Consider the following 25,591-nt stretch of genomic DNA (forward strand, 5'->3'; position numbering starts at 1 on the left):
GGACTCCAGAAAGGACTGAGAAGTCTCTGTGTGTGGGGGAAGGAAAACCATTGAAAACCCTGGTTTATCATCTAAACCATCTTTCTTTATGCCAAGAATTATTCAAGCCATTTTTGTATACAAATGCTTTTTTGGAGGGTGCTGGGGATTGGACCCCAGGGCCTTGTGCATGCGAGGCACACACTCTACCAATGGAGCTATATCCCCAGCCCAATGTGTATGTTTTGAGTTAAGTCTATAAATATTGTTATAAAACTTGTTTTTTCCAAGTTGGAGTTGCACTCATTGAATGGTTTTGTGCTCACATATCCTTTTTTTCTAATGAAATACATAAATACAAATTTTCTTTTTTTTTTTTTTTAATTTTATTTTGTGCTGGGGATTGAGCCCAGGGCATTGTGCATGTGAAGCAAGCACTTTACCAATTGAGCTAAATCCCCAGCCCATGAAATAAAATCCTGACTGAACACCTTTAAGCAAACTACAGCAAAATTTGATTCAAATAAACACACTCCTCTAGAGATTAAACGCTTTTGGATTATAACTGTTTCTTCTTTCTCACAAAACTGGACAAGGGTCAGAGAGACGGGGTAAAGATACTCAGTTTGGAAATGGAAGACTCTTGTGAAAAAATATGTATATATAAATTGCTGACCCTTGTAGGTAACAGAACATTTGTCAGGTGCTTGACTCTGTGCTAGCCCCAGGGTTAGCAGGATAAATCAAATGTGTTCCCTGCCTATGGCAAATAAGCCATAAATAAGCCTGGGCAAGAGGGATTAGAAAGGCTGTAGTGGCCCTGGAGGTGTGGACATGGACGCCAGCTCGTCCCGGGGTAGAGAGAGTGAGGTTTGCTGGAGCAGCCACCCAGTGCAGAGTCTTGGGAAGACGGGGAGGCGCTGTCGTGGCCTCTGTGAAGGCAAGGCATCGTGAAGGCGCCTGGTCTGGTCTGCAGAGAACCGAAAGGCCAGTGGGCCAGGTTGGGTTCGTCCAGAGGTTGTAGGGACCCATTAGATGTCATTTGGCCAAGGAGTGTTGTCGACCTTGGGATCGTATTTTTGAAAATAGAGTGGGGCAGTGTGAAGGTTCAGTTACTGCAGGGAGAGGGTGGTGTCTGAGTTCAGGTGGAGCACCTGAACTGAGGCAGTGGCTGTGGACAGGAGGGGCTGCCAAGCACGCCCAAGTCAGAGCAGACTGCGTTTAAGGCAGGCGATGCCCACACGGGAGAAATTGAAGATCAGCCCAGTTTCTTGCGTGATGCTGCCATTTTCCCAGAGAAGGTGGTATAGGACAAGGAAGAGGTCGGCTTATAGGGTAGGTGAGATAAGTGAGTGTGGTTCAGAATGGGCTGGATTGCTGACCTCCTGTGAGACAGGACTTTATGGAATTGTGTATGTTGTGAAATACTTTTTTGTTGTTGTTGTTACTGGGGATTGAACTCGGGGGCACTGAGCCACGTCACCCACTGTTATTTACATTGTATTTTGAGACAGGGTCTCACTGAGTTGCTTTGCGTCTCGCTAAGTTGCTGAGTCTGGCTTTGAACTTTAGATCCTTGGGCCTCAGCCTCCTGAGCTGCTGGGATTCAGGCATGTGCCACTGCGCCCAGCCTGTTGTGAAGTACTTTGATGCACTTGCTTGGGCAGTTTTTAGACTCATTAATGAGGATGTAGAGAGAAGACCCTGTGGAGGAGTTCTGCTGGTGTCACGGAGCGTGCACTCCCTTAGCAGTTGAGGGATTTTACTTCTCTTTCCGTTGCTTGACAGCCTGGACTTAAGTCCTGGGCTCAGCCCTTCCCTCTCCTCTCATACAGTGGGCTAAGACATCTCCAGGACCCCTTCTGTCTCCAAAAAAAAAAAAAAGTGTCCACTGCTCGTCATTAGAATGGCATGTCATGAAAAGTACCACCGCCTCCGCGCAGGTCTGGGAAGGCTGCTGCACCCAGAGGCTGGCCTCCCAGCCTGGGCTCCGCCGCAACCAAGGGGGGTGCTTTCCAGGCATCTGCTGGCCTCTCACCAGCTTCGCCCTTTCTTTCAGATCACCGAAGTGGCCTTGGAGTACAACAACTGTCACGGGGACCAGGTGGTGGAGCGTCTACTTCAGCACCTGCGGCGGGTGGACACACCTATGTTCCAGTCCCTGGCGCCACAGCCACCAGCTCCACTGCTGGACACACCGCCGATGGCAGCGTCCCCCTGCTGCAATAGTGTGGTGCTGCCCCAGGGACACTCCTACTCCAGGACCCACAATGTCTGTGAGCTGTGTGTCAACCAGACTGCCGGGGGCCTCAGGCCAAGCTCGGCCAGCGTGCCACAGTGCAGCTTCTTTGAGATGGCAGCAGCCCTGGATTCCTTCTACCTCAAGGAGCAGACCTTCTACCACGCAGCTTCAGACAGCATGGAGTGCAGCAATTTTTTAACTTCCTATAGCCCTTTCATCTACTACACTGCATGTTGCAGGACCATGAACAGGGGCGTGGTGAGCTTCATCGATTCTGAACAAGGCGTCTTTGAAACCCCAACCCTTGCATTCTCTTCCCTGGAGGAGAAATGTGAGGTCGCCGCCCCAAGCTCCCTTCCTCACATTGAGGAGAACAGGTATCTCTTCCCTGAAGTGGGTGTGGCCAGCACAACCTTCACCGGCCTGAGCTGCAGAACCAACAAGACCCTGAACATCTACCTTCTGGATTCCAATTTATTTTGGTTATATGCAGAGAGGCTGGGTGCTCCGAGCTCCACGCACGTGAAAGAGTTTGCCACAATTGTTGACGTGAAAGAAGAGTCTCACTATATCTTGGATCCAAAACAAACGCTCATGAAGTTTACCCTAGGTACTGTAGGTGGCATCCCCAGCACACTAAGTTTTGCCTAACTTGGCCTAGGTAACTCTGATGGAGAGGGCTCCTTGCACTGGGTTGTGGGGGTGTTGGCAGCTCTGAGTCTCACTTTAAGTCTGTAGACTATTGGACATCGTCATTATCCATCAGTCATAATCTTAAAAGAACTCATTTGGTCTGTTAAACGGAACGGAAACTTCCTCACCCAAACTTTGGATAAGTTTATCAACCTGTGGGGGTAAGAGTCCAACTCTCTAGTTGGCCGTTCCTGTCACATTTTTAATGTCGAGCCAGCTGTATGCAGAGGGGACCTGGCTGTGTACTGGGCAAGGAGGGGAGAGCTGTTCTGGGGGGACGTCCAGGGGCTGATGAAGGGGAGCAGTTAGCAGCATGTCATTCTTGAGCAGCCAGGAGAGGATATTGAAGTGCCTCCCCCTCGCTGCCTTGCAGGTCTGCACTCTGGCCTCAAGGCCACCAGGCCTAATCTGTTCTGCTGCAGCTTTCTAGGAATGCTGCTGTGACCTTGGGTGCCTGGATGGTAACAAGCAGGGGTCAAGTGCAGTAGGCAAACAGCAGGTTGCAAACTAGTGGAATCCTCTTCTGGGTTTACAGCTCCATATGGGTGAGACCCCAGAGCTTGCCCCTGGGGCTTGGCAGCAGCAGCAGCAGCAGCAGCAACTGACCCACACTGCCTGTTCCCAGGACCTTGGTGGAGTCCTGGGCGGGCAGAGAGGGAAGTGAGAATTCAAAAGCCTTGTTAGTTCAGCCTCACTGGAGACTTGGGGGACAGGCAGTATGTGCCAGATGGAGAAGGAGTAACTTGGTAGCAAAGGAAACCGTTTTCAAGTTCAGAGGGTTTGGAAGCAAAAGTAAACTCAGGAGTCCCTGAATACTGGTCCTCAGAGCTGTCCTCGTTCAGTTCCGGTGGAGGGGGTTTGTACCTGACTCACAGTTGGGAACGTACTTTATGGAAGTGTTGATTTCCCTCCAAATTACGTATGGCAATCATGAGTGCTCCTTGGTGCTTAAAAGAGCCCTGGGACCAGTCTCTTTCTGGAGGACGTGATCTTTTTTTGTTTGTGTGTGGTGCTGGGGATCAAACCCAGGCCTTGTGCGTGTGAGGCAAGCACTCTACCAACTGAGCTACAGCCCCAGCCCAGATGATGTAATCTTTTGATACTACAAATTACTCCTGATTCGTGGTTTCCAAGAGTATTTTTGTCTATTGGATTTTCTTAAAATGAAACAAGTATTTATTTTTTAAAGAAAGTGTTCATTGGATCTTTTGATGAGCTCATGATATGTTCACTCTGAATGTCAGTGTTAGCTGAAAGAAGGCTTCTTCAGATTTTCTTCTGTCTTCTGTATCCACTCTGAAATGTCTGGCTTAGCCGTTTCTTTGTCTTGTAGCTAGTGACAGTTCTTAGGGTCCTTGTGAAACAAACCATGTGCTTGTACCATTGTTGGCTTGGAGAGTTAACTCTCAAGGCAGCTGTCTCTAGGGCACTTTGCAGAATTAAGGCTGCATTCAGATTAGGAAATAATTCTTGGTTTTATGTTTTAACGGCATAGCCAACTAAATGTCCCTCAGATTTGACAATGAAGTCTCTTTAGTATTCACATAACATTCTTCACTTCCTCCTCCTCCTGCGAACATGCCCTTGTTTGTTAAGGTCTCAAAGTGGAGGGAGTTAGAAGAAAAAAAGAGAAGCAAAACTCAGATTAGTGTTGCTTCAGCTGAGGCAGAGGACCCTAAAGATGGTGGCTTCTGTGCAAATGGTAAAACTGTTGACTCAACTGAGGGCCAATGGTATGTATTTAGGTTTTATTTAGGTATTCCACCACAAATGATTGAGTTTATTTTCACTAACCTCTAAAAAAGGAAACTTGAAGAATCTTAATAAAGGAAACAAAAAGTAGCCCTTTCCTCAAATTTACGAGTGCTAAATGCCCTCCACATTGCGGAAGCTTGTGCGTTTCTGCCTCTGTAGTTACATTTAAAGATCTTAGCATCCTAGGTTGAAGTCTCTTGAGAAGACCATGGCACGCTGGTGGTGTGTGCCTTCTCGCATGGTGCGTATCTGTGGACTAGGCCCCTTAGAAAAGAATAGCCTGGGATTCCAGTGCTGCGTGGTTTTTGTCATCTAAAGGACTGTGGTGGTTAACACTACCAAAGCTCTGCCTGGTGCCACCCTGGGCGGCTCCGTGCAAGGTTTGGCTTAGAGGTGAAGTGTTACAAATGTGAGCATGGGAAGTCATTTCCATTTTTAAAACGTCGAGTTTAAAGTAGCCAGTTACTCTCCCTGTACCTACAAAAGAGTTTATTTCACTTTTTTTTTTTTTTTTAGAGTCTTTTATTCAAAACTTCAGCGTCCTCTACAGTCCCTTGAAAAGGCATCTCATTGGAAGTGATCCTGCCCAGTTCCCTTCTCAGCATTTAATCACTGAAGTGACAACGGATACCTTCTGGGAAGTTGTCCTTCGGAGACAGGTATGGAGTCACAAGGGACGCAGAGATTAAACTTCTGTCCCTTTTGAAATAATTTCCAAAGCTGCAGTTGTTGGGGCGAGCAGTTTTTTTTGTTTGTTTATTTTTTCAGTACTGGGGGTAAACCCAGGATTGCTCTACCACTGTGCTACTTCCCCAGCCCTTTTTTATTTATTATTTCAAGGCAGGGTCTCCTTCTGTTGCCTAGGCTGACCTCAAACTTGCAGTTCTCTTGCCTCAGCCTCCTGAGTAGCTGGGATCACAGGGTATCCCCATCTTGCCTGGCGTGGTCAGTCAGTTTGTGATGTACAAATTAGCCACATGACATTTTGCTAGTGGTGGAACTTGAGATCTGAAGATGAAAACTTCCCTGTAATTTCTGCATGGGGCCTAACGTTAACCCCGCGCAGCAGGGACATGAGGCAGAGCCTATTGCCCAGGTCAAGTAATGGTCTTCCCTGTCCACAGGATGTCCTGCTGCTCTATTACGCGCCGTGGTGTGGCTTCTGCCCATCCCTCAATCACGTCTTTATCCAGCTAGCTCGTCTCCTGCCTGTGGATGCGCTCACGGTGGCCAGGTAAGGAAGCCCGTGCTCAATGCTCTGGGCTGTGTGCTGCCCTCACTCTCCCTGCAGCTTGGCCGTAGTGTGTGAGGCTATGCCCACTGACCTTGAGCGAGCCTTAGATTTGGTGGTTAGGCTGAAGCCATGAGCAGAGCCTGGTTGAAACCTCCTTTCCTGGTGAATTCTGAGTGTTCCATGATGTTGAGTGTGTTTAGGACTGATTGGATTCTTTGGAGGCCAGGTGCAGTTCTGTCTGCTTGGTATCATGGGAAGGGGGTTCCTTAGAATTGCCACCTGACCCTGGGACCTGGAGTACCAACCTTTGTGTTCCTCCTCATTTGTGAAATCAAGAGGAAGGATTGCCTGATAGCCTTGTATTCTAGTTTTGTGATTACATAGGTGCTATATGTGGGTTCCATATAAGCAAAAAAAAAATAGAGTCTTTTTTGTTCTTTTGGAAAAAGAAGGCTCAAACAGAGATTTTAGATGAGGTAGTATTGCGGTTCAGATTTGGTGTCCCCGCAAAGATGCTGCTGCAGGAATATTCAGAGGTGGAGTGGTTAGTTATGAGAGCTGTATCCTAATCAGTCCATCCTAGTTTGAATGGACTTGCTGAGTGGTAACTATAGGCAGGTGTGGCATGGCGGGAGGTGGGTCACTGGGGGTGTGTCCTGGAAAGGTGCCTCTGTCCTTTGGGTCCCTTTTCTCTTTCTTTGCTTCCCAACTTCACCATGAGCTGAGCATCTTTCCACTGCTGGGCCCTTACCCCATGATATTCTGTCTCACCTTGGGCCAAAAGCAATGGAGTCAGCCCTGTGTGGACTGAGACCGCTGAAACGTGAGCCCCAAATAAACATCCCTCCTCTAAGTTGTTCTTATCAGGTATTTTGGACACAGTGATGCAGAGGCTGACTAAAACAGGTAGTAAACAGTTAGGGCTGGGGGTTGTTTAGATTTAAGCTGCACCCCCCCCCCAAAGCCCCCTACAGATAAATTAGGTGTATATAAAAGATAAAACCATAGAAAACATAGCAGAACATAGAATGCTGGATTTGCTAGTTCTTTGGAAAGTTGAAAACTTCCCTAGTGGAAGTACTTAAAAAATTAATTAAAAAAACTGGACGTGGTGGCATACGTCTGTAATCCCAGCGACTTGTGGCTGAGGCAGGAAGATCACAAATTCAATTTAGCAAGACCCTAAGCAATTTAGTGAGATGCTGTCTCTAAAAATAAAAAGGGTAGGGATGTGGCTCAGTGGTGAAGCGCCCCTGGTTCAACCTCTGGTATAAATAAATAAATAATAAGAAAAGGAAGATGCATAGATTTCATTAGAAGTATATACAGTGAAAGGAAATCAGATGTAAAAAACGGGAGCATAAGTAGTTCACAGTATCTGTATTTTGCCTGTTATATCCAATGCACTGTCAGTAATAACTAGAGCCAAATTCGGGGAGTGATGTGCTAAGAGATTTTTCTGTACACAGGACTTAATCATCAGAACAGTCATTGAAGCCAGTGTGATCATCACTTTATTTTATTGAGGAGGAAACTAAGGCACAGGAAGATTAGGTAACCTTCTCAGAGTCACACAGCCTATAGGTGATGGATCAGGATTCAGAGGCTCCAGGCCCCTCGCCATTACCTTGGTTTAAGGACCAGTGAGGGGACTCCAGTGTGAAGGAAGGACATGGGCAAGTTTTTCATATAAGAGGGCAGAGTATATAAACAGCTTGGGAAATTACAACCTAATAAATGTAAATCAAAATACTAACAATGCATCATTTACATCTATTAAATTAGTAAGTGCTTCTAAGTGACAGTCTTGTGTTGGTAAAATGGAGTGAAATTGGCACAGTCACATCTAGCTAATGGAATGAGTACATTGGCACAATCCTTTTGGAAATGTTGGCAACGTCTGCAAGGAATCACAAAGACAGCTATGTATTTCTGACCCAGTTAATTCCACTCTGGGAGGTTAGGGAAACGGGGATCCCAGCCCAGGGACACAGTATTCATATCCAGTAGGAGAGGAAACGCAGTTCTGGAGGTCGGTCCCTTCACAGGAGCAGTGCATCTCATACAATTAATTGAAAAGAACAGAGCGTGAGATACCAACTGCTCCCAGAACCACGTCAGCTCGCAGGCCAGGTGTGAACGGGGATCCCAGAAAGAAGGCCCCGGGTAGCCCAGTGGAGCTCTGAGCGGGTCTTGACAGTGTTTTTCTTTTTAATGTCACAGTCTGCTCTCTTGTTGAAGTAAAAATCACAAGGAAGAACACGTGATTATGGGATGTAGTGTTCAACGCCACTTGCTTCAAAGTCGGAACTGTGGTGCTGTAGGTAGGCTGCCGCAGGCAGAGGCAGGATAAAGTTGTGGTAAACTGTTTTTCATCCAGTTAGGCCTTTTTTTAGTTGTGGATGGACACAATACCTTTATTTTGTTTATTTTTATATGGTGCCAGGATCGAACCCAGGGCCTCACTCACGCTCAGCAAGTGCTCTGCCACTGAGCCACCACCCCAGCCCATGCCCGTTTTTGAAAAGTGAATTTCACCCTTTTGAATAAACACCTGGCGCTGACTTACCCCTTCCAACCCCACAGCAGTTGTACTTTCTGAAAGTGTCCATCGAGTTGACGGTTCCACCATGGCAGCTTTTGCATGCGCTCTGGTGAACATTGGCCACGCGGCCCTTCCAGTAGCAGGACCGCACCCTTCCTGGGAGGATCTGTCGGCTCTCTGTGTCCAGGCAGCTTGCACAGGAGCCCTGCCCCAGGCCCAGCTCAGGCCTGAGGACTCACCATCCAAAGCACCTGCTCTGAGTTCCTCAGTGCCTGAGCCCAGGGTTGCAGACTGATGCCATTTTCTGTATTCAAAAATTAATCTAACAGCTGCTAAGGAGACTGTTTTCAGTTTCCATTCAGATTCAGAATTTATGGAAAAGAGAATAATCTTCCATCTTCAAAATGCTTGATGTATTTCATTCAGTTGATTTTCTTTTTCTAGAAGTAATTCACGCATTAAGGTATTTGGCCAGACCCTGTCAGATGAGTGAACTGTTCCTTAGGTGTCAATGAGACATTCTTTGGCAGGTCATGATTACTTTGAGGACATTATGTTGGCCCTCAGTGGAAGGCTTTCCCAGGGTGCACAGCTGCACGTCCTGAGAGCAAGGTGCCTGACACTCAGTGAGCGGGGCTGGGCCAGCGTGGGATGAACAGCACCAGATTCCTTAGGTATTAGAGAAGGTTCTTTGAGCTGGGAGCTCCCTGGGCCTTTCTCTTACCTCTGTTTTCTCTTTGTCTCCCAGAATTGATGTGTCTCAGAATGATCTTCCTTGGGAATTTATGGTTGACCGTCTTCCTACTATCTTGTTTTTTCCTTGCAACAGGTAAGACTGAATTAAAAAAAAAAAAAAAATTCTTTTTATTTGTCAATGGACCTTTATTTTATTTGTGGTGCTGAGAATCAAACCCAGTGCCTCACACGTTAGGCAAGCGCTCTACCACTGAGCCACAACTCCAGCCCCTGAATTTTTTTCAATGTAGGGCAGATAAGATTCTCTTGTTGAGGTCTGAAGATGAAATGAATTTGAGTTATAAAAAAACCAGGTGCTGTTGGCACATGCCTGTAATCCCTGCTACCTGGGAGGAGGACAGCCTCAGCAACATACCAAGACCCTGTCTCAAAATGTAAGGACTGTGGATGTAGCTCAGTGGTAGAGTGCTGCACAAGGCCCTGAGTTCAATCCCTAGCACAAAAACAAAAACCTTATAAAACATCTTCTGTGACTAAACTGTTCAAAAAATATGCCATTGGAAACATGGTAGAAGAGCTCCAGTGTCGGAATGTTATGAGTGGTGTTAGTTTTCTTTGAAGAGGTTTGCTCTTCCTGAGTCTGTTTCTTACAGGAGCATGCATGTGGCCATCAGAATTGGTTAGCTTTCATGGCCCATGAGCCAGGATGGGCAGGAAAGACCCGATGTTTGTGGGGTGAATGAGCAGCCAGTCTTGGCGCCCTGCGGCCGAAGCCTTCTCCATGCCCATTCCCATTCGGCCCTCCCAACGCCCCCATCCCTCTTGAACGAGATGAGCGGGGACTTCTCACTGACAGCACTGTCCTTCCCTGGGTTCGGGGAGCACTGAAAAGGGGCCTTCCTCTGCATACGTACAGAACACTGTGAATGTCTGCCATAGTGTTGACCCTTGACCCTGTCAGTTTCACCTACACGTATTCCGGAGTCACTTATTGCTGCATCTATGCCGAAGACCCTAGCAGCAAAAGGAGAGGGGATTTGGCAATCAGTGACTGGGGGTGCAAACGTTTCAGTAGAAAAGAAAATGAACTCTTGGCCCTCTCAAGCCTAATAAACTGGATGTTGGCTCCCTTTTAGGTACAGATTCCCTTGGCTTTAGGGTGGGTCCTCCTGGGGGTTCACTCCTCTTCTCTACTGGCAATGTGTGCTCAGGTCCTTTAGGGAAGGCCCTGACGCGCACGTGCAGCGTTTGCCTCCCTTTCGGGACTCCCTGTGCCCCTGCTCTTCTCACCTGCAGCTCTAGGAGAGGGTTTCCTGGATGGGCTTTGACTCATTGCTTGGTTTTTGCCATTTATCTTAAAGAATGTTTGCTGGAACACTCCCTGTAGTAGGGTCTTGTCAAATCATGCACTAAAATCAGAACGTGACTCACCCTGCTCTGTCGCTGGCTGTGTCATGATGAGCCTTTTTCTTTCTAAGAAGTGTTTAAATTGCCACACAATCAAGGAATCATGGACTCCAACACGAGCAATTTCATCTGTGTGGGACAGAAGTTGGGCACGTAGTTTAACGACATGTAACCTTGCATTCCAAACATAGTTGGAGAAGGTATTAAAGCTATGGCACCTAACTTGTACCTTTGCATGAGGAAGTTCTCTGCAATTGGAACGCATGGGTATGCACTGAGAGGGACAAAGAGACACACGGAGGACAGTGCAAGGCGGTGGCTGTTGGGAGGCCTGCATCTGGGTGGGGTTCCCTGCTGAAGCTGCATGAAGCCGAGCTTATTCTCCAGACCTGGGCAGGTCGGTCACCAAGCCCCTTCCTGTGCCCTTAAACAGTGAATAGAGGAAAGTCCAGTTGTGTCCTGATGGCGAGCTCTCAGTAAATCAAAGCCTTATTGCTTTGGATTGGAATTTTTCTCATTTCCTAAAAACAAATGGGAGGCACAGGTGAAGTGAGCTCCCAGTTGGCTGGAATGCCTGGTTTGACCAGGAGGTCAGTGGGCAAACGATGGGAGCTGGCAGCTTGCAAAGGAGGAAATGAAAAGACCAACCATGTGATAAGACTGTTTTCCCGTTCACCTGCTTAGGCTGTTTTTAGTGAAAGAAATATGGAATTGTATGTACACTATGAAAAAGGCCCACTCGTGCGTGCTGCGGGTCAGATGCATAGGAGGGGAATGTCAAGGTGGGGGGTGATGGCTGCGGGTGGATCTCTACATCCCTAGCAAGTTTCTGCAACAAGCAGGCCTCATTTTGTAAAGCTTATGGGGAAAACTGCAGAGGAGCCTGTCCTCAGCCAGGTGTGCAGCCTGGCTGGCTTCATCCTGCTCCTGCCACCCCCTACCAGAGGCAGGAGGCCAGGTGGGTTCCAACGGAAACCATCACCTTTCTGCATAGGGACATCTCAGAGCCTCTCCTCCTGGCCTCCTGCCTGCATCAGATTCTCTGGATTTCAAAATGCAGGTGCTCTGGCCTAACCCTCCAGGGGGCAGGAGGTATACACACTCCACCAACAGCCTTCGGCCTGGTGGTCCCTGGGGAGGAGCCGCTTCTGAGGAGCTCCCAGCCCTTCCCTCAAGACTCGGGGGACTCAGACGAACGGCAGAGCCTCTTACCATCATGCTTCCAAAAGAACAGCAGTTTGTTGCTGCTCTGTGTTTTAGCTACTTTCAGAATGGACAAAAGCATTTTAGCATGGCCATTAGGGAGTTCGTGGCACTGCCCCAGGACTTCTCCAGTTGCATGCTCACAGATGTCTCCAGACAGGCCCGCTAAGGTTCCTCCTGGCCCTTCCCTAGGGGTGGTGCACCTCTGCTCTGCCCTGGGAGAGTGGCAGACCCAGCTGCTGAATTGCTGGCTGCCCTCTGCAGGGGCTGCACTTGACACCCCATGTGGACAAAGCATTCATATCCAGAGAACTGTGCTTTAACAGAGGGGACGATTAAATTATTTTATAAAACAATTTACATGCAAGGTTCCATGTTCTTTGTATTGACTGTCACCTGAAAGTTTCCATTAATACTGTGTGCAGTGGAGCATATCTGATTTTGATTTCCTTGTGATTTTTTATTTGCTAGGGAAAGAACATCGATAGAACCCCTTTTGACATTTTTAGGTATTTAGCCACTGGTTTTGTGTGTGGAGAGGGTGTGTAAGTTTTTAACTAGTGGTTGCTTAAGGAACAATGCAAGTTTTTACAAAGCTAACCTTGTGTATTCACTCATTTAATCCTTAAAAGAATCCCGTGAGGTAGGGGATACTCTTATCATCCCCCTTTAACAGAGGATAAGTCACTTGTCTAAGAACACATGACACAGAGCAGAACCACTCTGGGCAGCTGACGTCTGGAGTCTCTGCTCTCGACTTCCATTCCTTTAATATCTGAGGGAGCTGATACTGTCTGTTGCCGCCCCTCAGGCATAAATACAGAAGGCTTGTAATTTTGGTCTGTTTCAGCCAGATTTTGCCTGCACAAGTGAATATGTCTGTGAGAGACTCTGGCTATTAGACAATGAAGTTCTGAAAAGGAATTTTCTAAATCAAGACTTGGAACAAAGTTGTGGGGAACCCTGTCCACGGTCACCCTCTTCCTTATTCTGCGCTCTCAGGACCAGGCAGCCACGCTTGACCTGAGCCCCTTGGTAGGTCTGGTTGCCAATAAGACCTCTCCAGGTGGAGCCCAGTGTCTCCTGGGGATTGAGGGCTTCTGCCTTGGACGGGTAGAAATGCTTACTGAGAAAACAGACGTTTCAGCTTTTCTGATTTCACCAAGCATTGTTGATGACCACAAAGTGACATAGTGACAGTCCTGCCCAGGAAGCCCATGCTGCATGGTCACTAGGCCTCACAGAGCACTCGGCGTTTCCCCACGCTGCAAGTTGCTGTCACTGGCTTTGGGCCTGAGCCTGGGAGCACTTCTGGAAGGCCGTGTGCAGAAGCTGAGCTCCAGCCTCAGGAACAGACACACATTTAGATAAGCTGCCGTATCACAGCGCAGCCAGCCTCGCCTGTGAGAACTGCCTGCTCGTGCCCATCTTCCCTCCCTCCAGTAAGTCAAGTCCTCAGGATGTCCTTCTTGGTAAGCACAGCTGCCTGACCTCCGCAGCAGCTGTTTTATACCATCCTGTTGCACGTGTCTGATCCTTGGCTCCTTTCCCTCTCTTTCCAGAAAGGACCTAAGTGTGAAATACCCCGAAGACCTCCCCATCACCCTTCCAAATCTGCTGAGGTTCATCTTGCACCACTCGGACCCTGCCTCCGCCCCCCAGCAGTCAAGAGTGTCTACCCAAGACTGTCTTCAGAGCGAGGCAGTCCTACAACAGGGGCACATCTCCCACTTGGAGAGGGAGATCCAGAAACTGAGAGCAGAGATCAGCAGCCTTCACCGAGCACAGGTGCAGGTGGAGGGCCAGCTCTCCAACGCCCGCAGGGACGAGCGCCGGCTGCTGCGGCAGCAGCAGACCCTGGAGAAGCAGCACAGCCTGCTCCAGCGGCACAGCGAGCAGCTGCAGGCCCTGTATGCACAGAAGGCCCGCGAGCTGGAAGAGCTGGCTGACGCCTCGCAGACCCTCCTCACTGAAAACGCGTGGCTCAAGATCCTGGTGGCCACCATGGAGAAGAAACTGGAGGGCCAGGACCGGGCTGAGGACCCAGCCCCCCGGACAGAGGTGCGTCCTGAGCACCCTGAGCCCACAGGTGCCCCCCAGTTACCTGGAAGCGCCCCTTCACCTTCCAATGGCAGCTCCTCGCTGGCACCTGAGAGGAAGGGTGAGAACAGGACAGACTAACTTGCAAAGTGACATGAAGGAATCAGAGGTGAAAACTGTGTACTGGGAATATATTTATGCAAATTTTATTGAAATTTATTGTAAATAAAGATTTTCTCAGTGGTCTAGAAAATCAACTTGAATGTCATTCAGCTTTTATTGAACAGGGATGACATCCCTTCCACTTATTGCACAGACTTGGTAGCTTTGAGAGAAAAACAGTAGCACAGTCCATTTGAAGATCTGTCTGGAAAATCAGTCCATATTTGAGTGGCTCAGTGTCAGAGCGTTCCCTCCCGCTGCCCTACCGTTGCTTCTGCCATGACATGGAGGGGGAAAGGTTAACTCTGACTGTCTTAGAAGACTTGAACACAATAGTTGGGCTATTGATAAAGAATTGAGAGAGGTCATAATTTACTAAGCCACTGGAGTGTGTGGCTTGGGATCTATGCTTAAAAAAAGTAGCCACTGATAAGGAGAACAGGGACAGCCACTGTATGTTGCTCCCCAGTGTCATGGGCATGGTCGTGCTCCTCCCAGACACCCCACCAGCGCCCCACTGGGCCTGTCCCTCATCCAGCACTGCCCCTGGCCAACTCAAGCTCTACAGATGTGCCTGGCTAACGGAGGGGCAAGAGGACCTCCAAAGTGAAGCTGATGAGAGAGCAGGGCTAGTCATCTCCAAACAAACTCAGCGGCACAGTGAGAACTTCAGGCGCCAGAGCGAAGTCAGCTGAGGATGGATCAGGGTCAGAGGCTGAAGGTGCAGATCCCGCCACTCATGCAGCTGAGGCTGTGGGCCACCAGCCTCATGGGTAGTGGGAGCCAGCCTGGAGGTCGGAAGGGAGAGGGGCGGATCCAGCACCTCAGCCTTTTGTCGGCATCTTTGGGCCTCCTGTCCTCCCCTCTGGTCCTGGCTGCAGTGGCTGGGTGGCCTCTCCCAGCCTCTGCCCCACCTGACTGCCTCTGCTTAGGCCCAGCTGTCCCTCCACCACCTCTTCCCCACTGCGCCATCCATCAGGGGCAAGGGCATTTCCTCTCCTGCTCTCTGGTGCACCGCCACTGCCTGCAGCACAGATGGCCCAGTCAGCCACCCCCCCCCCCCCCCCCCGGGCCATGGCTTCATGTCTGATGCTGCTAAAAAGGAGGCTCCCCGGGCAACAGGGGAGTGGCCTCCAGCAGGGCCAGGGCTCAAGTGCATGGGGCCAGCACTCCAAAGTCATGCCAGGGCTGGCCTCCGACTGGTGACCCAGGATGACACTTGAGCCACATTTTGGTGATGGTGTAGAGTGTGCATACAGTGGGTGGATTAAAAACCTAAGCTCGCTCGCATGGGACAGCTTGAGACGCAGGCCAGCTCCACTGAAAGTCACCAACTCCTGCCCGTGAGAACCAGTTCCTGAACTTGAAATCCACCCCCTCTTCCTGTGCTAAGCACGGGCTGGCAGGGAGCATCTGGTGGCTTCCTGGTGAAGCCAACACCGCATGCAGGGCCTTTGAAGAGATCAGGGACTTTTGAGATGGGCCACTAAGGAAAGTGAAATCCAGTACCCAGCAGGTGGGCGCTCATCAGAGAGGAAAGGGGGCTAACTTATGAAAAGGGAAGAGGGGGGGAAAAGCCAAATCTCCACCTCCTCCCTTCCAGTGCAGAAAATATTAAATACAAAAACAAAACCAAAAACTTGCTCCTGGGCCAACTGGGTCTCAGCTGACAGTAGCCACCAGAGCTCTGGTGCTCCTCTGAGGATCAGTGACTTCAGCAAAGCCCGTGTCAAGATGGGGTACTCAGCATGCTCACAACCAGGGGGCCAAGACACTGCTCTGCTACTAGGACGCCTGGCAGCCCTCGGGACGCGTGCCCTGACTCGTCCTTCACTGGCTCCCAAGCAGGTACGTAGCTTCCTTGCAATAAGCTGCCATCATTGGGCGCGGTTAACAGCTTAACAGCTGCATCTACCTGGAGGAAAGAGGGAGGGGGCGTGGCTCTTCATCTACTACCAGCCAGAGAGACCTCACCAAAGCACCCGCACTGACTGGTCAGCCAGAGACTTCAAACTGACGTCTCACTTCCTTCACATACAGGCAGGTAGGCATCAGAGACTCCTGCCAGGTTCAACCCTGGGCCTTACACGTCCAAGACCCTCCATGGTCTTGCCTCTGCTCATCGTGAGTATGGCCATCATCGACCGGTCCCATGTGCTCAATATGGTATTTTTAAAATTCAGCAAAAAAAGGCTTTAAGCACGTGCGTCTGGGGCCTATGTACAGTTCACAGGTTTGTTAGTTCACGCATTACAGTAGTAGCTCTGTCAAAAACAGGCTCAGCTAAACATTCAAGTAACAAAAGCACTACGGGGCCACGGCCCCAGCGTGGCCCCAGCAAGGTCAAGCCTGCCCACTGCCTGCAATGGGCAGCCCCACCAGGAGGCCAAGGGGAAGCCCAGGACAGCCAGGACCCTGGAGTCAGTGCATGCGACGGCCAAGCCCAAAAAGGCCAGGCCAGCAAGCATCAACCCTTCCTCTCAGACAGCAGCATATCTGTGTGGTTCTGCCCCTCCTGGTGCCGCTTGGCTGGCTGCAAACAGGACCGGAAGCCTCGAAGCCCAGATCAGCCGTGCACCTCTGGGCCGCTGGAGGTCATCAGCTTGGCCTTCCTCTCCACGCACGGTCCCTTGGCTGAGTACTGCACCAGCAGGAAGGGCTCCTTGGTCTCGCCATCGCCCACAATGCTCTCCTCGTCCTCCGACTGGCTGATGCGCTGTAGCCGCAGGTAGCACCAGCAGCCCAGGATCAAGGCCCCCAGTGCAGCAATGGCGATGAGGATGACAATGACCGTGACCACGCCTGTGGTGGGGCTGTGGTCCATGATAGACATGGTCAGTGCTCGTGTGGCTTCCTCAGCAGGAAGCTCCTGGGGTGGCTGGCTCAGTGAGGCTGGAACTCCAGCTGGACGTGAGGGTCCTGAAAGACAGAGCGAGTGGAGGCTACACCGGGGCCCACATGGGGACCGCACACCACCGGAGAGCTCCAGCTGGCACCTGCGTGGGCTCCAAGTTTGTTTTCCTATTTCTATTTTGTTGCCAAGGCTGGTCTCAAACTCCAGGGCTTAAGCAATCCTCCTGCTCGGCCTGAGTGCTGGGACTGCAGGTGCTCCCCCCACTCCCCGGGCTCCTCCCGAGCTGCCGGGATCACAGGCGGGCGCCACTGCGCCCAGCTCTGGACTCTGTTTTTGAGAGTTCTTCAGCCTGAACACGGGCTCTCATCCAAGTGAGGGACACAGGACTGGCAGTCGGTGTCTGTCCAGAGGTTCACACAGCCTGCGTCCATCAGGTGTCCCACACCTACCTGCTTCTGCACTCAGACCAAGCAGGTGACCCCTGGTTCAGCCCCAGGACCCAGTCGTGGAGGGGAAGGGGACAGAGGACACCTCTAAAGCTGTGGCAGGGTCCGTGGGAGGGCTGGACACTCCTCTGCCTCTTCCGTTTGCCATGTCTGCTCCAGGAGCTGCACCACTGGGTGTCACTAACCACTTGGGAACTAAGAGGAGCCAGTGACTTCCTGAAGGATAGAGCAAGGATTTGAAAGCAAGGAAATGACATCTGCTACTGTGGGGAGCAGGTGACACACACAAAGCAACCACGTCCCTCTGGGACTCCTGTGACAGGGCACAGCAGACAACAGCTCCTGCCCCTGGGCCTGTGCTGGCCTGGGAGACCTGCAATGCTGGAACCTGGATGAGCTGAGGCCAAGATGCCAGGGGAGCTCTGGAGGGGCAGGGGTGGGCAGGAGCCCTGTCTGCACATGCTCAGCGCCTGGTGCAGGGCCCAGACTGCAGACAGTCAGTGCTCCAAAATGCTTGTCACCACAAATGCAGGTGCCACATGGGGACACCAAGGACCAGGTGCTTGACGCTAAGATGGGTGGGCGGCGAGGGTGCAGGGAGGCCTGGCTGGGGCGGAATGGCATTGCTGGCGGGGGAAGTGGCACTTACCCAAGGCAAGAGCAGGGAGTGGGAGCATCACCCTGTCTAGACAGAGGTGGGAGGGCACCCCAGGCCAGGCCTGCTCCCAGGTGTGGGGAGGGGTGAGGCCAGGACCCAGAGGACTGGGAGCTGCTGCCTCCCCATGTGACCTCAAGACAGCTCCCACCGCCTTGCCCAGCCCCAGAACCCTCATCTGCAGATGTGGCTGCTGGGGGGCAACAGAAAGTGGCTCCCGACCACAAGGGATCCAGAAAACCCACACTCCAGTCTTCCTCTCTTCCTATACACCCAGGGCCAGGCAGCGAGGCCTGGACTCTGCCACTGTTGCACCCCTGGACACTGAAACCAGCTTGCCCTGGTGCCCCAGACCTTGCCCCTTCCTCCCCCCCCACACCAGTCACACAGCCACTACAGCAGCACACCCTGGCCGTGGGGGTGAGGACCAGCCTGCCAAGCATCCCGTGCAGGCCCAGCACTCAGTCCGCCCTCAGCTGAGACTGGGTGTCCACATGTGTAGCGTTTTCTTTCTCAGCAGTCGCATCCACGCAGCACTGGAAAAAGTTTTTCCCTCCAAACAGGATGGACCTGCCGTGTCCCTCAGCCATAGTGACCTCAATTAGAAGTGACTCGTACCCAACCTAGGAGGCTAGGGTGGGGGGGCTACCCGAAGGTCAAGGCAGCTAAGTTAATACCCCAGTGTCCAAGGACCGGCCCTCGAACCAGAGAGCACTGCCCACCACCTGCAGAGAGGCTCCAGGCAGGAGGGCGGCAGTCCTGGGGCTATGCCCTTCTTACTGTTGGTTGCTGCCGTCCCTCTCACTGAGCCCACCACAGCCAGGACCCTTGCCAATCCCCAGACACAGGACACAACCAAGTCCACAGCTGCCTACAGGGCCAGCACGATGCCCGGGGCTGCTTCCCGCTTCCCAGCCATGCTGCTGCCACGGGCACATCCTCCGGGCCGCCTCCACCAGGCACCCCGCCTGGACCTCTGCTCCAGGTCTGCAAGAGGAAGCCACTGCCCGGGCACATCCTCTGCACTATCACCAGTGGACCTCAATGTAGGCTGCCCCACCCTGGGGACGTCTGACGGTTCCTGCGGCCATTTTGGGTAGTCATAAACAGGGGGAGGAGGCACTATCACAGGGCAGAGGCCGGAGATGCTGCTGAACATCCCAAGGCACAGGGCAGCTCCAGAACTGTGACACAGAGTGACCTGGCCCCAAATGCCACCCGAGGGAGGTGGAGAGTAAGTCTGACCTAGTTAATGCCAGCTCTTGCAAGATGCCCTCCTGACCCTGTCCTGCCCACTCAGCAGCCCGGCCTCTGCCCTCACCACCAGCCTGTGCCCTCAGGCCCCAGGAGTGGGCCTGCACTCCCTCTCCGGGGCCTCGGGGTGCAGAGCTGCCGGGACATCCACCTCCCACACAGCCTTCTGGGCAGGAGGGCAAGTCAGTATCAGTTTAGAAGGGGAAGTGTGTGTCTGGGGACTGGGGTGGCTCAGGGGCAGGAGGTGGGAGATGGCCCACGAGGCACCCACCAGTCCAGGAGAACCAGCGGTCTCAGGACTAGCAAAGAAACTGAGGCACAGGCAGCCCCAGCTCAAAGGGACCCGCTGGGGAGAGAGGGGGCTGCCCCAGGCCTGGAGATGGGCAGAGCCAGGTATGGGCCTCTTGCCCCACCCACCCCCAAGCACAGAGCGGGACCCAGCCACAGTCACGCCTACCAGTGGCCCCGGCCCTCCCGGAATGTACCGGTTCCTCCTTTCACTCACGAGCATTTCCTGAGAACTGATCTAAAAAATCTGATCACATCATTCCCCACTCAGACCCTCCCAGGCCTCAGAAGAAAATCCAAACTCCCCGCTGGCCTCCAGCACGGCTCTGCCCCGCCTGTCCCTCCCCACCCCATGGTGCTCCTTCCTGTAACTGGGGCCTTTCTCAGAAGGTACCTCTGAGGGCCGCCACCCACACCTGGCCCCAGCAACCCCTCTCCCAGGCTCACCCCGCTCTACTTTTTCCAGAGCTCTCTGTCACCTGGAATGCTCTTGGGTCAGGGTGTCTCCCTGGCTGCTGACTTGCACCCATGGACACCAGGTCTGCAAGAGGAAGCCACTGCCCATGCACATCCTCTGCATTATCACCAGCACACAGTAGGTGCTCAGTGAAGGTCTGCTGAGTGTTCCAAGCCTAGGGACGCAGCGAGAAGTTAGAGGACATCCTGCCCTCAAAGGCAGGGAACCCCAGCTGAGTGAGCTCCCTAAACCAGGCCAGCTCTGGGACCCTGGGCACAGATCCCTGTGCCCACTCCAGCAGCTTATGAGGAAGCTCAGGCTGCAGCCAGAGTGTGGGCTCTGAAAGAAAGATGTGCCCGTGGATTCTCAGAGCACTCAGCCCATGCCCGCCGCGGCAGCAAGGGGAGGTGGTGGCCGAGTGGCTGAGGAGCACGGCCCAGAGGGAGTCCAACATGCCAGGGCAGCTGGGCGCTGTGAGCCCCACTTTGCCTGGTTGGACCCCAGCCCCCCTGGGCCTCCTCAGGCCCCGAGTATGCCTGGCCCCTGCAATCCTACAAAGCGCATGGGCCAGGGTGGCACAGAGAGGGTCAAGGCCTGGGCTGGGGAGATGCCCAGGATGACACGTGGGAAACGTGGACCACATCAGAACGAGCATCACACCTCCTACACAGGCCTCTGGCCCCCAAGGCCCCTGGATGACTCCACTCGCCATCAGCACCCCCGCTTTGCAGATGAGGAGACCGAGGTGTAGAGCTGGGGTGGGCTGTCAAGAGTGAGAGCTGGAAATGAGCAGGTGACCCCCAAGAGCAAAGGGAGGTCGTTCACGTGTAGAGGGCCAGAACAGGACAGGGCCAGCTGGCAGCAGAGATCTGTGACACCCCCTTGTCCACTCTCTGGGTCAGGGCCAACCTGGCACCTGAACCCCACCCAGCCTACACTGTGTGCCCTGACCCGTGGGTCCCACAGACCACGCCCGGCAAAGCCCAGGCTCTCCAGTCTGCAGAGTTCTCTGCCCCCCAATCATCCCCCAAAGAGGGTGAAGCACAGGACATGCCGTGTCCCCACAGAGGTCATGTGTCCCCTGGAATAAGAGAATCAGCAAATTCCAGGTGAGCACTGGCCAGCACCGGCCTTCACCCAGGAGGCTGCTGCGGTGCTACAGCTGCTGAGCCAAGGTCCCGAGGGCTCAGGAAGACAGTCCCTGCCCGGGCACCAGTGGGTACAGGGCCTGGGTCTCCTGCGCAGGCCCCGCTTCTCCTCTGAGTCTGGCCCGGTGTGAGGAGAGGACCTAGGTGACCCTGCCTCTGCATGGCCTTTGCCCAGGGGATAGGCGCAGGGCCCAAAGCAGGCTTCCGCTGGCTGCTCCCCGCCACTCAAGCATGTCGCTGCTGATGGCCTTGGTTTCTCAGTGCGTAAAGTGGGGACGAGCCCCTCACCCCACCCGAGGACCAGCAGGGCACACAGTCTGGCCCCGGCCCCGTGACACCAGCAGCCCTCCCCAGGGACACACTGCTGCTCCTGTCCCTTCCCCGGGCACACCATGTGCTGCTGAGCCTGGCAGAGCTCAGCGCCCCGCGTCCGCAGCTCCCACCTGCTCGCAGGGTGCAGCCACCCCCCAGGGACTCCACTGCCACCCCAGGGCAGAGCATGTCCCTCACCCGCAACACAGCCACCTGCCAAGGGCACTGACTGAGCCCAGTTCACACACCAGAACGCCTCAGGCCCTGGGTGCTGAGGAGGGAGGCAGGACTGCGGGACAGTGGCAACCGGAGCAGGAGAAGCAGACTGCGGGCACAGTGTCTGCCGTGCCAGGCCCCAGCGGCCCTGGACACAAGGACACATCCTACAGCAGGGAAGCTGACGGGAAGGGAACGGTACCGCTGTCCCACCCTCCACCGCCTCCTCCAGAAGAGAAGCTGGCTCCAGAGTCGCGGCTCCCCACGGCAGAAGAGGAAGCGGGAGCCAGAGCTCCGGGACTGCCCCAAGGTCAGCCGGGGTCTCCTGTGGCCCAGATCTCAGGCTCCTGCTCCCACACTGTGCACTGTCCACTGGTCATTCTCACAGGCTGTTCTAGGGTCAGCCCATTTGGCCAAACAACTTTGGAAACAGTGGCTGCTACAAAAGTTGATAGTGACCATTATGTGCCAGACACCCTTTGCAGATTGTCTCCAAAATTTCTGCCTCACAACGACCCTAAAATTGAATGATTGCTCGTCCCACTTGACAGAGGAAGAATTTGTGGCTCAGAGAAGTTATGTCAATTGCCCAAGGTCACACAGCTCAAACCTAGGCAGCCTAGATCTGAAACTCTGGATTCCAGAGTATGACTAAAATGTCATATTCTCTGGCACCTCCTCTCCCTGATGCCTGAGGGCTGGAGGACAGGTAATCCCAGTGTGGCCCCCGTGAGAGCAGGCCGGGTGACCCGTGCTGAAGACTCAATGCGGGACGGGACTCAGGGGTGACAAGTGCCCCGGCAGCTCCCTCGTGCTGAGCGCGGGCGGCGTGCAGGCGCGGTGCCAGATGCGCTCCACGCACCCTCTCACTTAACCCTGCCCGGCGACTCTGGAGAGGAGAGGCAAGGCAGGGCTTGAGGGAAGCAGGGGCTCAGGCCGGGGGCGACAGCTGGAGAGGCCACTCAAGTCCGCTCCCTGAGAGGCGGGGGGACGGGGACCACGAGACCCAGTCATGCCCACGCCGCGCGGCCACTGCCAAAGGCTGCGGCTCGGCCTCAGTTTCCCCACCCTCGAAACGGACGCCAGACGTTGCTGGATGCCACCTCTCAAAGCCCTTCTGACCACGCTGGGGGCGGCCAGGACCCCCACCTCTCCTGGAATTTCGAGAAATCCCGAAGTGTCCCGGAGAGCCCGGCAGCGGGCAGCGGGCAGCGGGCGCCGGGCGCAGAACTGCGGCCGCGTGGGGGACCCGCACCGGCGGGGGAGGGGGACACCGGGTCCGCGCAAAGCCGCCTCCGCCCCCCGCCGCCTCTTTGTCCGGATCTCGCACAGCGCAGCGGACAAAGAGCCCCCGCCCGCGGGCGCGGCCCCCAGGAACAGACCCTCCCCCGAAGCCGCGCCCCCGCAGGGTCGCCCCTCCCCCGACGCAGAGACCCCGGCCCCGGGCACCGCGCCTCGCAAGCGCCCCCACCCCGTCCGGGTCCGCCCCGGCCCCTCCTGCCAGGGCCCACCCGACAGCGCCCGGCCCGCCCGGCCCCGCTCACCATGGCGCGGCCTGCCGCCGGCCCGATCGCCCCGCAGCAGTCCCGCGGGTCCGGCTCCGCCCGCCCGCCCGCCAGCCCGGTCCGGCCGCCGCGCACCGTCGGGACGCAGGAGCCCCGCTCTGCGGCGGGCGGGACGCCACCGGCCCCGCCCCTGAGGGGGCGGGACCTCCAGGGAGGCCAATGGTGGGCCGCGCTTGGACGGCGGGGCGGGGCGGTCCGGGCGGAGTCACGTGCGCCTGAGGCGGGGCGGGCTGCCGGGGCGAGGCCGGGCGGGGGCCGCGCGCAGCTGGCAGAAGCGGGGCCGGGGGCGGGCTGGGTTTCCGCGCGCGCCGATTGGGCGCCGGAGGGTGCGGGGCCCGCGACGGGAGTCCTCCGTGCGCAGTTCTCACGCCCACCCGCAGGCCGCGCTGTTCCCGCCTGAGAGCGGGGAAACTGAGGCGCACCGCTCGCAGGAGCGCTCGGGGCTGTGCAGACGGAGGCGGGCACCGGCACTCTGCACGGAAAGACGGCTGGGGTCCTGGTTCCTTCGCTAGTTCGCCCTTCACCGTCCTGTGCCTCGTTCCCCAGTCGCTGCCCAAACAGCCCCGAACAGACAAAGGAGGCCTCTGCCCACGGACGGTGGGGAATTGCAGCCTTTGACCACTGATGATCCCGGCTTGGGGGTTTGGGGTTTTGTGTGTGTGTGTGTGTTGGGGGCTGCCAGGGATTGGACCCAGGCGCGCTTCACCACTGAGCCACATCCCTATTTATTTATTTTTTGAGACAGGGCCTCCCTAAGTTGCTTAGGGCCTCGCTGAGTTGCTGAGGCTGGCTTTGAACTCACAATCTTCCCAGCCTTCCAAGCCTATGGGATTAGCGGGTGGGAGCCAGTGCATCTGGCAAATCACGGGTTTTTTAAAAACTTCATACCCCCGTGGACAGGCCCTCCACTAAATGCCATGCCCTGAATTAATTGGTCGACACATTTTATCAAAATGACTTTTAAGAATTATCCCATTTACAGATGAGGAACCCAAGGTGTTAAAGAGCTCAAGTAGTGCTAGCTGTTCTGGTGCAGCCAGGGTTTTAGGTGGGTCCTGCCCGCCTGAGAAGAGAGGCTCCCTTAGTGCAGTAACCACCGCTGGTTCACTCCAAGACAGTGACTGGAGCAGAGGACACTTGCCACTGGCCAGCTGGAGTCCACAAGGTGGGTGAAGGTGGGTCCTTCAGGGCTCTGAGGCCCAGGTACTAGGGAAGACAGGAGCAGGTGGAGGAGCTGGCTTCTGTTCTGGGAGCTCGCAGGATTGTGGCCTCAAGTGGAACCCTCTGGAAGAAGATGGAGTCTGAGCTCCTTCCTCCCTCCCACAAGGCTGGACTGCACAAGGCCCCCCCCCCCCGTCTCTTACATGCCCCTTGTCGGGAGAGCCCCCACTCAAGGGTTGTCCCCTTGGTCATTCTCCCCTAACCACTGTGAAATCGGTCCTTTTCAAGGACGCACAGTTAACTTTAGGTCTGTCTGACCCATTTGGTGTGTCCCATTCACTGCCGAGTCTACAGTGGGTGACAAATAAATGCTGAATGAGTGTGATGGGAAGGCAGCTCTCCCAGCCAGCCTAGCTGCACCCCAGGCAGGAAGGAGGACAGGCCCAGGAGGCGAGCTGGGAGTTGCATCAGAGTGGGGCCAAGCTCCCCGCCAGCTGCCCCGAGACCAGAGCCAGGCAGCTCCTGCTCCCGAGTGGGCCGGCCTGTGGGCCACACCAGGGAACATGGAGCAGAGGAAACCGTTTCTCCCCAGAAGCCAGTTCCAGTGGCCTCTGGTCCTAGCCTCAAGTTGATTTCGCCTCATTAGCAGTCAGAGCCCTGGAGAGCATGCTCAGATCTCCAGAGCCAGAGCTGGCAACCCGATGACAGGCGAGGCAGGACACTTTGATGAAAGCCATGCAGCATGGCATAGAAACCGCCAGCCTGCCCAGCTTCAGTCCAGCCTGTCCTGCTGGGTGGCTTTGAAAGAGCAGCCTAACCTCTCTGGGCCTCACGTTTTTCATCTGAACAAACAGGGATGACAGCAAGGTCCACTTCACAGGGCTGAGAGCACACCGAGGACTCAGCAGCCTCGGCCACTTGCTGTTTACATTAGTAACGGGGTCTGGCAGGTTAAGCTATGGCACTGCTCGAAGCCTTGACCTCCTTGTCTTCACAACCCACCTCTGGGGCTACTGAGAGGTGGGGGGCCCTGGCCTCAGCCCATCTGGATCCAGCCATTGTCCCACCCATGATGCTCCCACCGTGGTAACAATACAGTCAGGAACAGTACAAACAGCGACAAACACCTGTACAGAGTTGCCATGCCCCGGCCCCTGTTCCAGACTCCCAGGTCCAAACTCACTGGAAACCCCATCCACAGCTCAGGAACCACCCGGGGCAGCCGCTCTGAGTGCAGTGCCTGAGCTTCTGTTTCTCATGAGCTAACGGTGAACAGTGA

General features: G+C 54.2%; 2 protein-coding genes across 4 annotated transcripts in view; one reads left to right on the forward strand and one right to left on the reverse strand.

The window, feature by feature from the left end:
- The window catches only part of Txndc11 (thioredoxin domain containing 11), a 61,782-nt gene extending 47,731 nt beyond the window's left edge, over nucleotides 1–14,051 (forward strand). For 2 of the 3 annotated variants that reach the window (XM_027940890.3, XM_071605559.1), the window contains 5 exons: nucleotides 2,039–2,831; nucleotides 5,186–5,328; nucleotides 5,794–5,903; nucleotides 9,197–9,277; nucleotides 13,317–14,051. In XM_027940890.3, the coding sequence (XP_027796691.2) occupies nucleotides 2,039–2,831; nucleotides 5,186–5,328; nucleotides 5,794–5,903; nucleotides 9,197–9,277; nucleotides 13,317–13,935 (1,746 nt within the window). In that variant the 3' untranslated portion in view covers nucleotides 13,936–14,051. Of the gene's footprint in view, nucleotides 1–2,038; nucleotides 2,832–5,185; nucleotides 5,329–5,793; nucleotides 5,904–9,196; nucleotides 9,278–12,604; nucleotides 13,197–13,316 lie in introns of all 3 variants that reach the window. The other variant, XR_003583538.2, reaches the window with a different exon arrangement.
- Snn (stannin) lies at nucleotides 14,048–23,221 on the reverse strand. Its single transcript, XM_027940894.2, has 2 exons — nucleotides 23,131–23,221; nucleotides 14,048–16,875 (listed from the first exon to the last, which is right to left on the reverse strand). The coding sequence occupies exon 2, from the start codon at nucleotides 16,787–16,789 to the stop codon at nucleotides 16,523–16,525; it is 267 nt and encodes an 88-aa protein (XP_027796695.1). The 5' UTR covers nucleotides 16,790–16,875; nucleotides 23,131–23,221; the 3' UTR covers nucleotides 14,048–16,522.
- Between the last annotated feature and the right edge of the window lie 2,370 nt (nucleotides 23,222–25,591).

Source organism: Marmota flaviventris, chromosome 19 (genome assembly GCF_047511675.1).
Source record: "Marmota flaviventris isolate mMarFla1 chromosome 19, mMarFla1.hap1, whole genome shotgun sequence".
NCBI classification, from domain to species: Eukaryota; Metazoa; Chordata; class Mammalia; order Rodentia; family Sciuridae; genus Marmota; species Marmota flaviventris.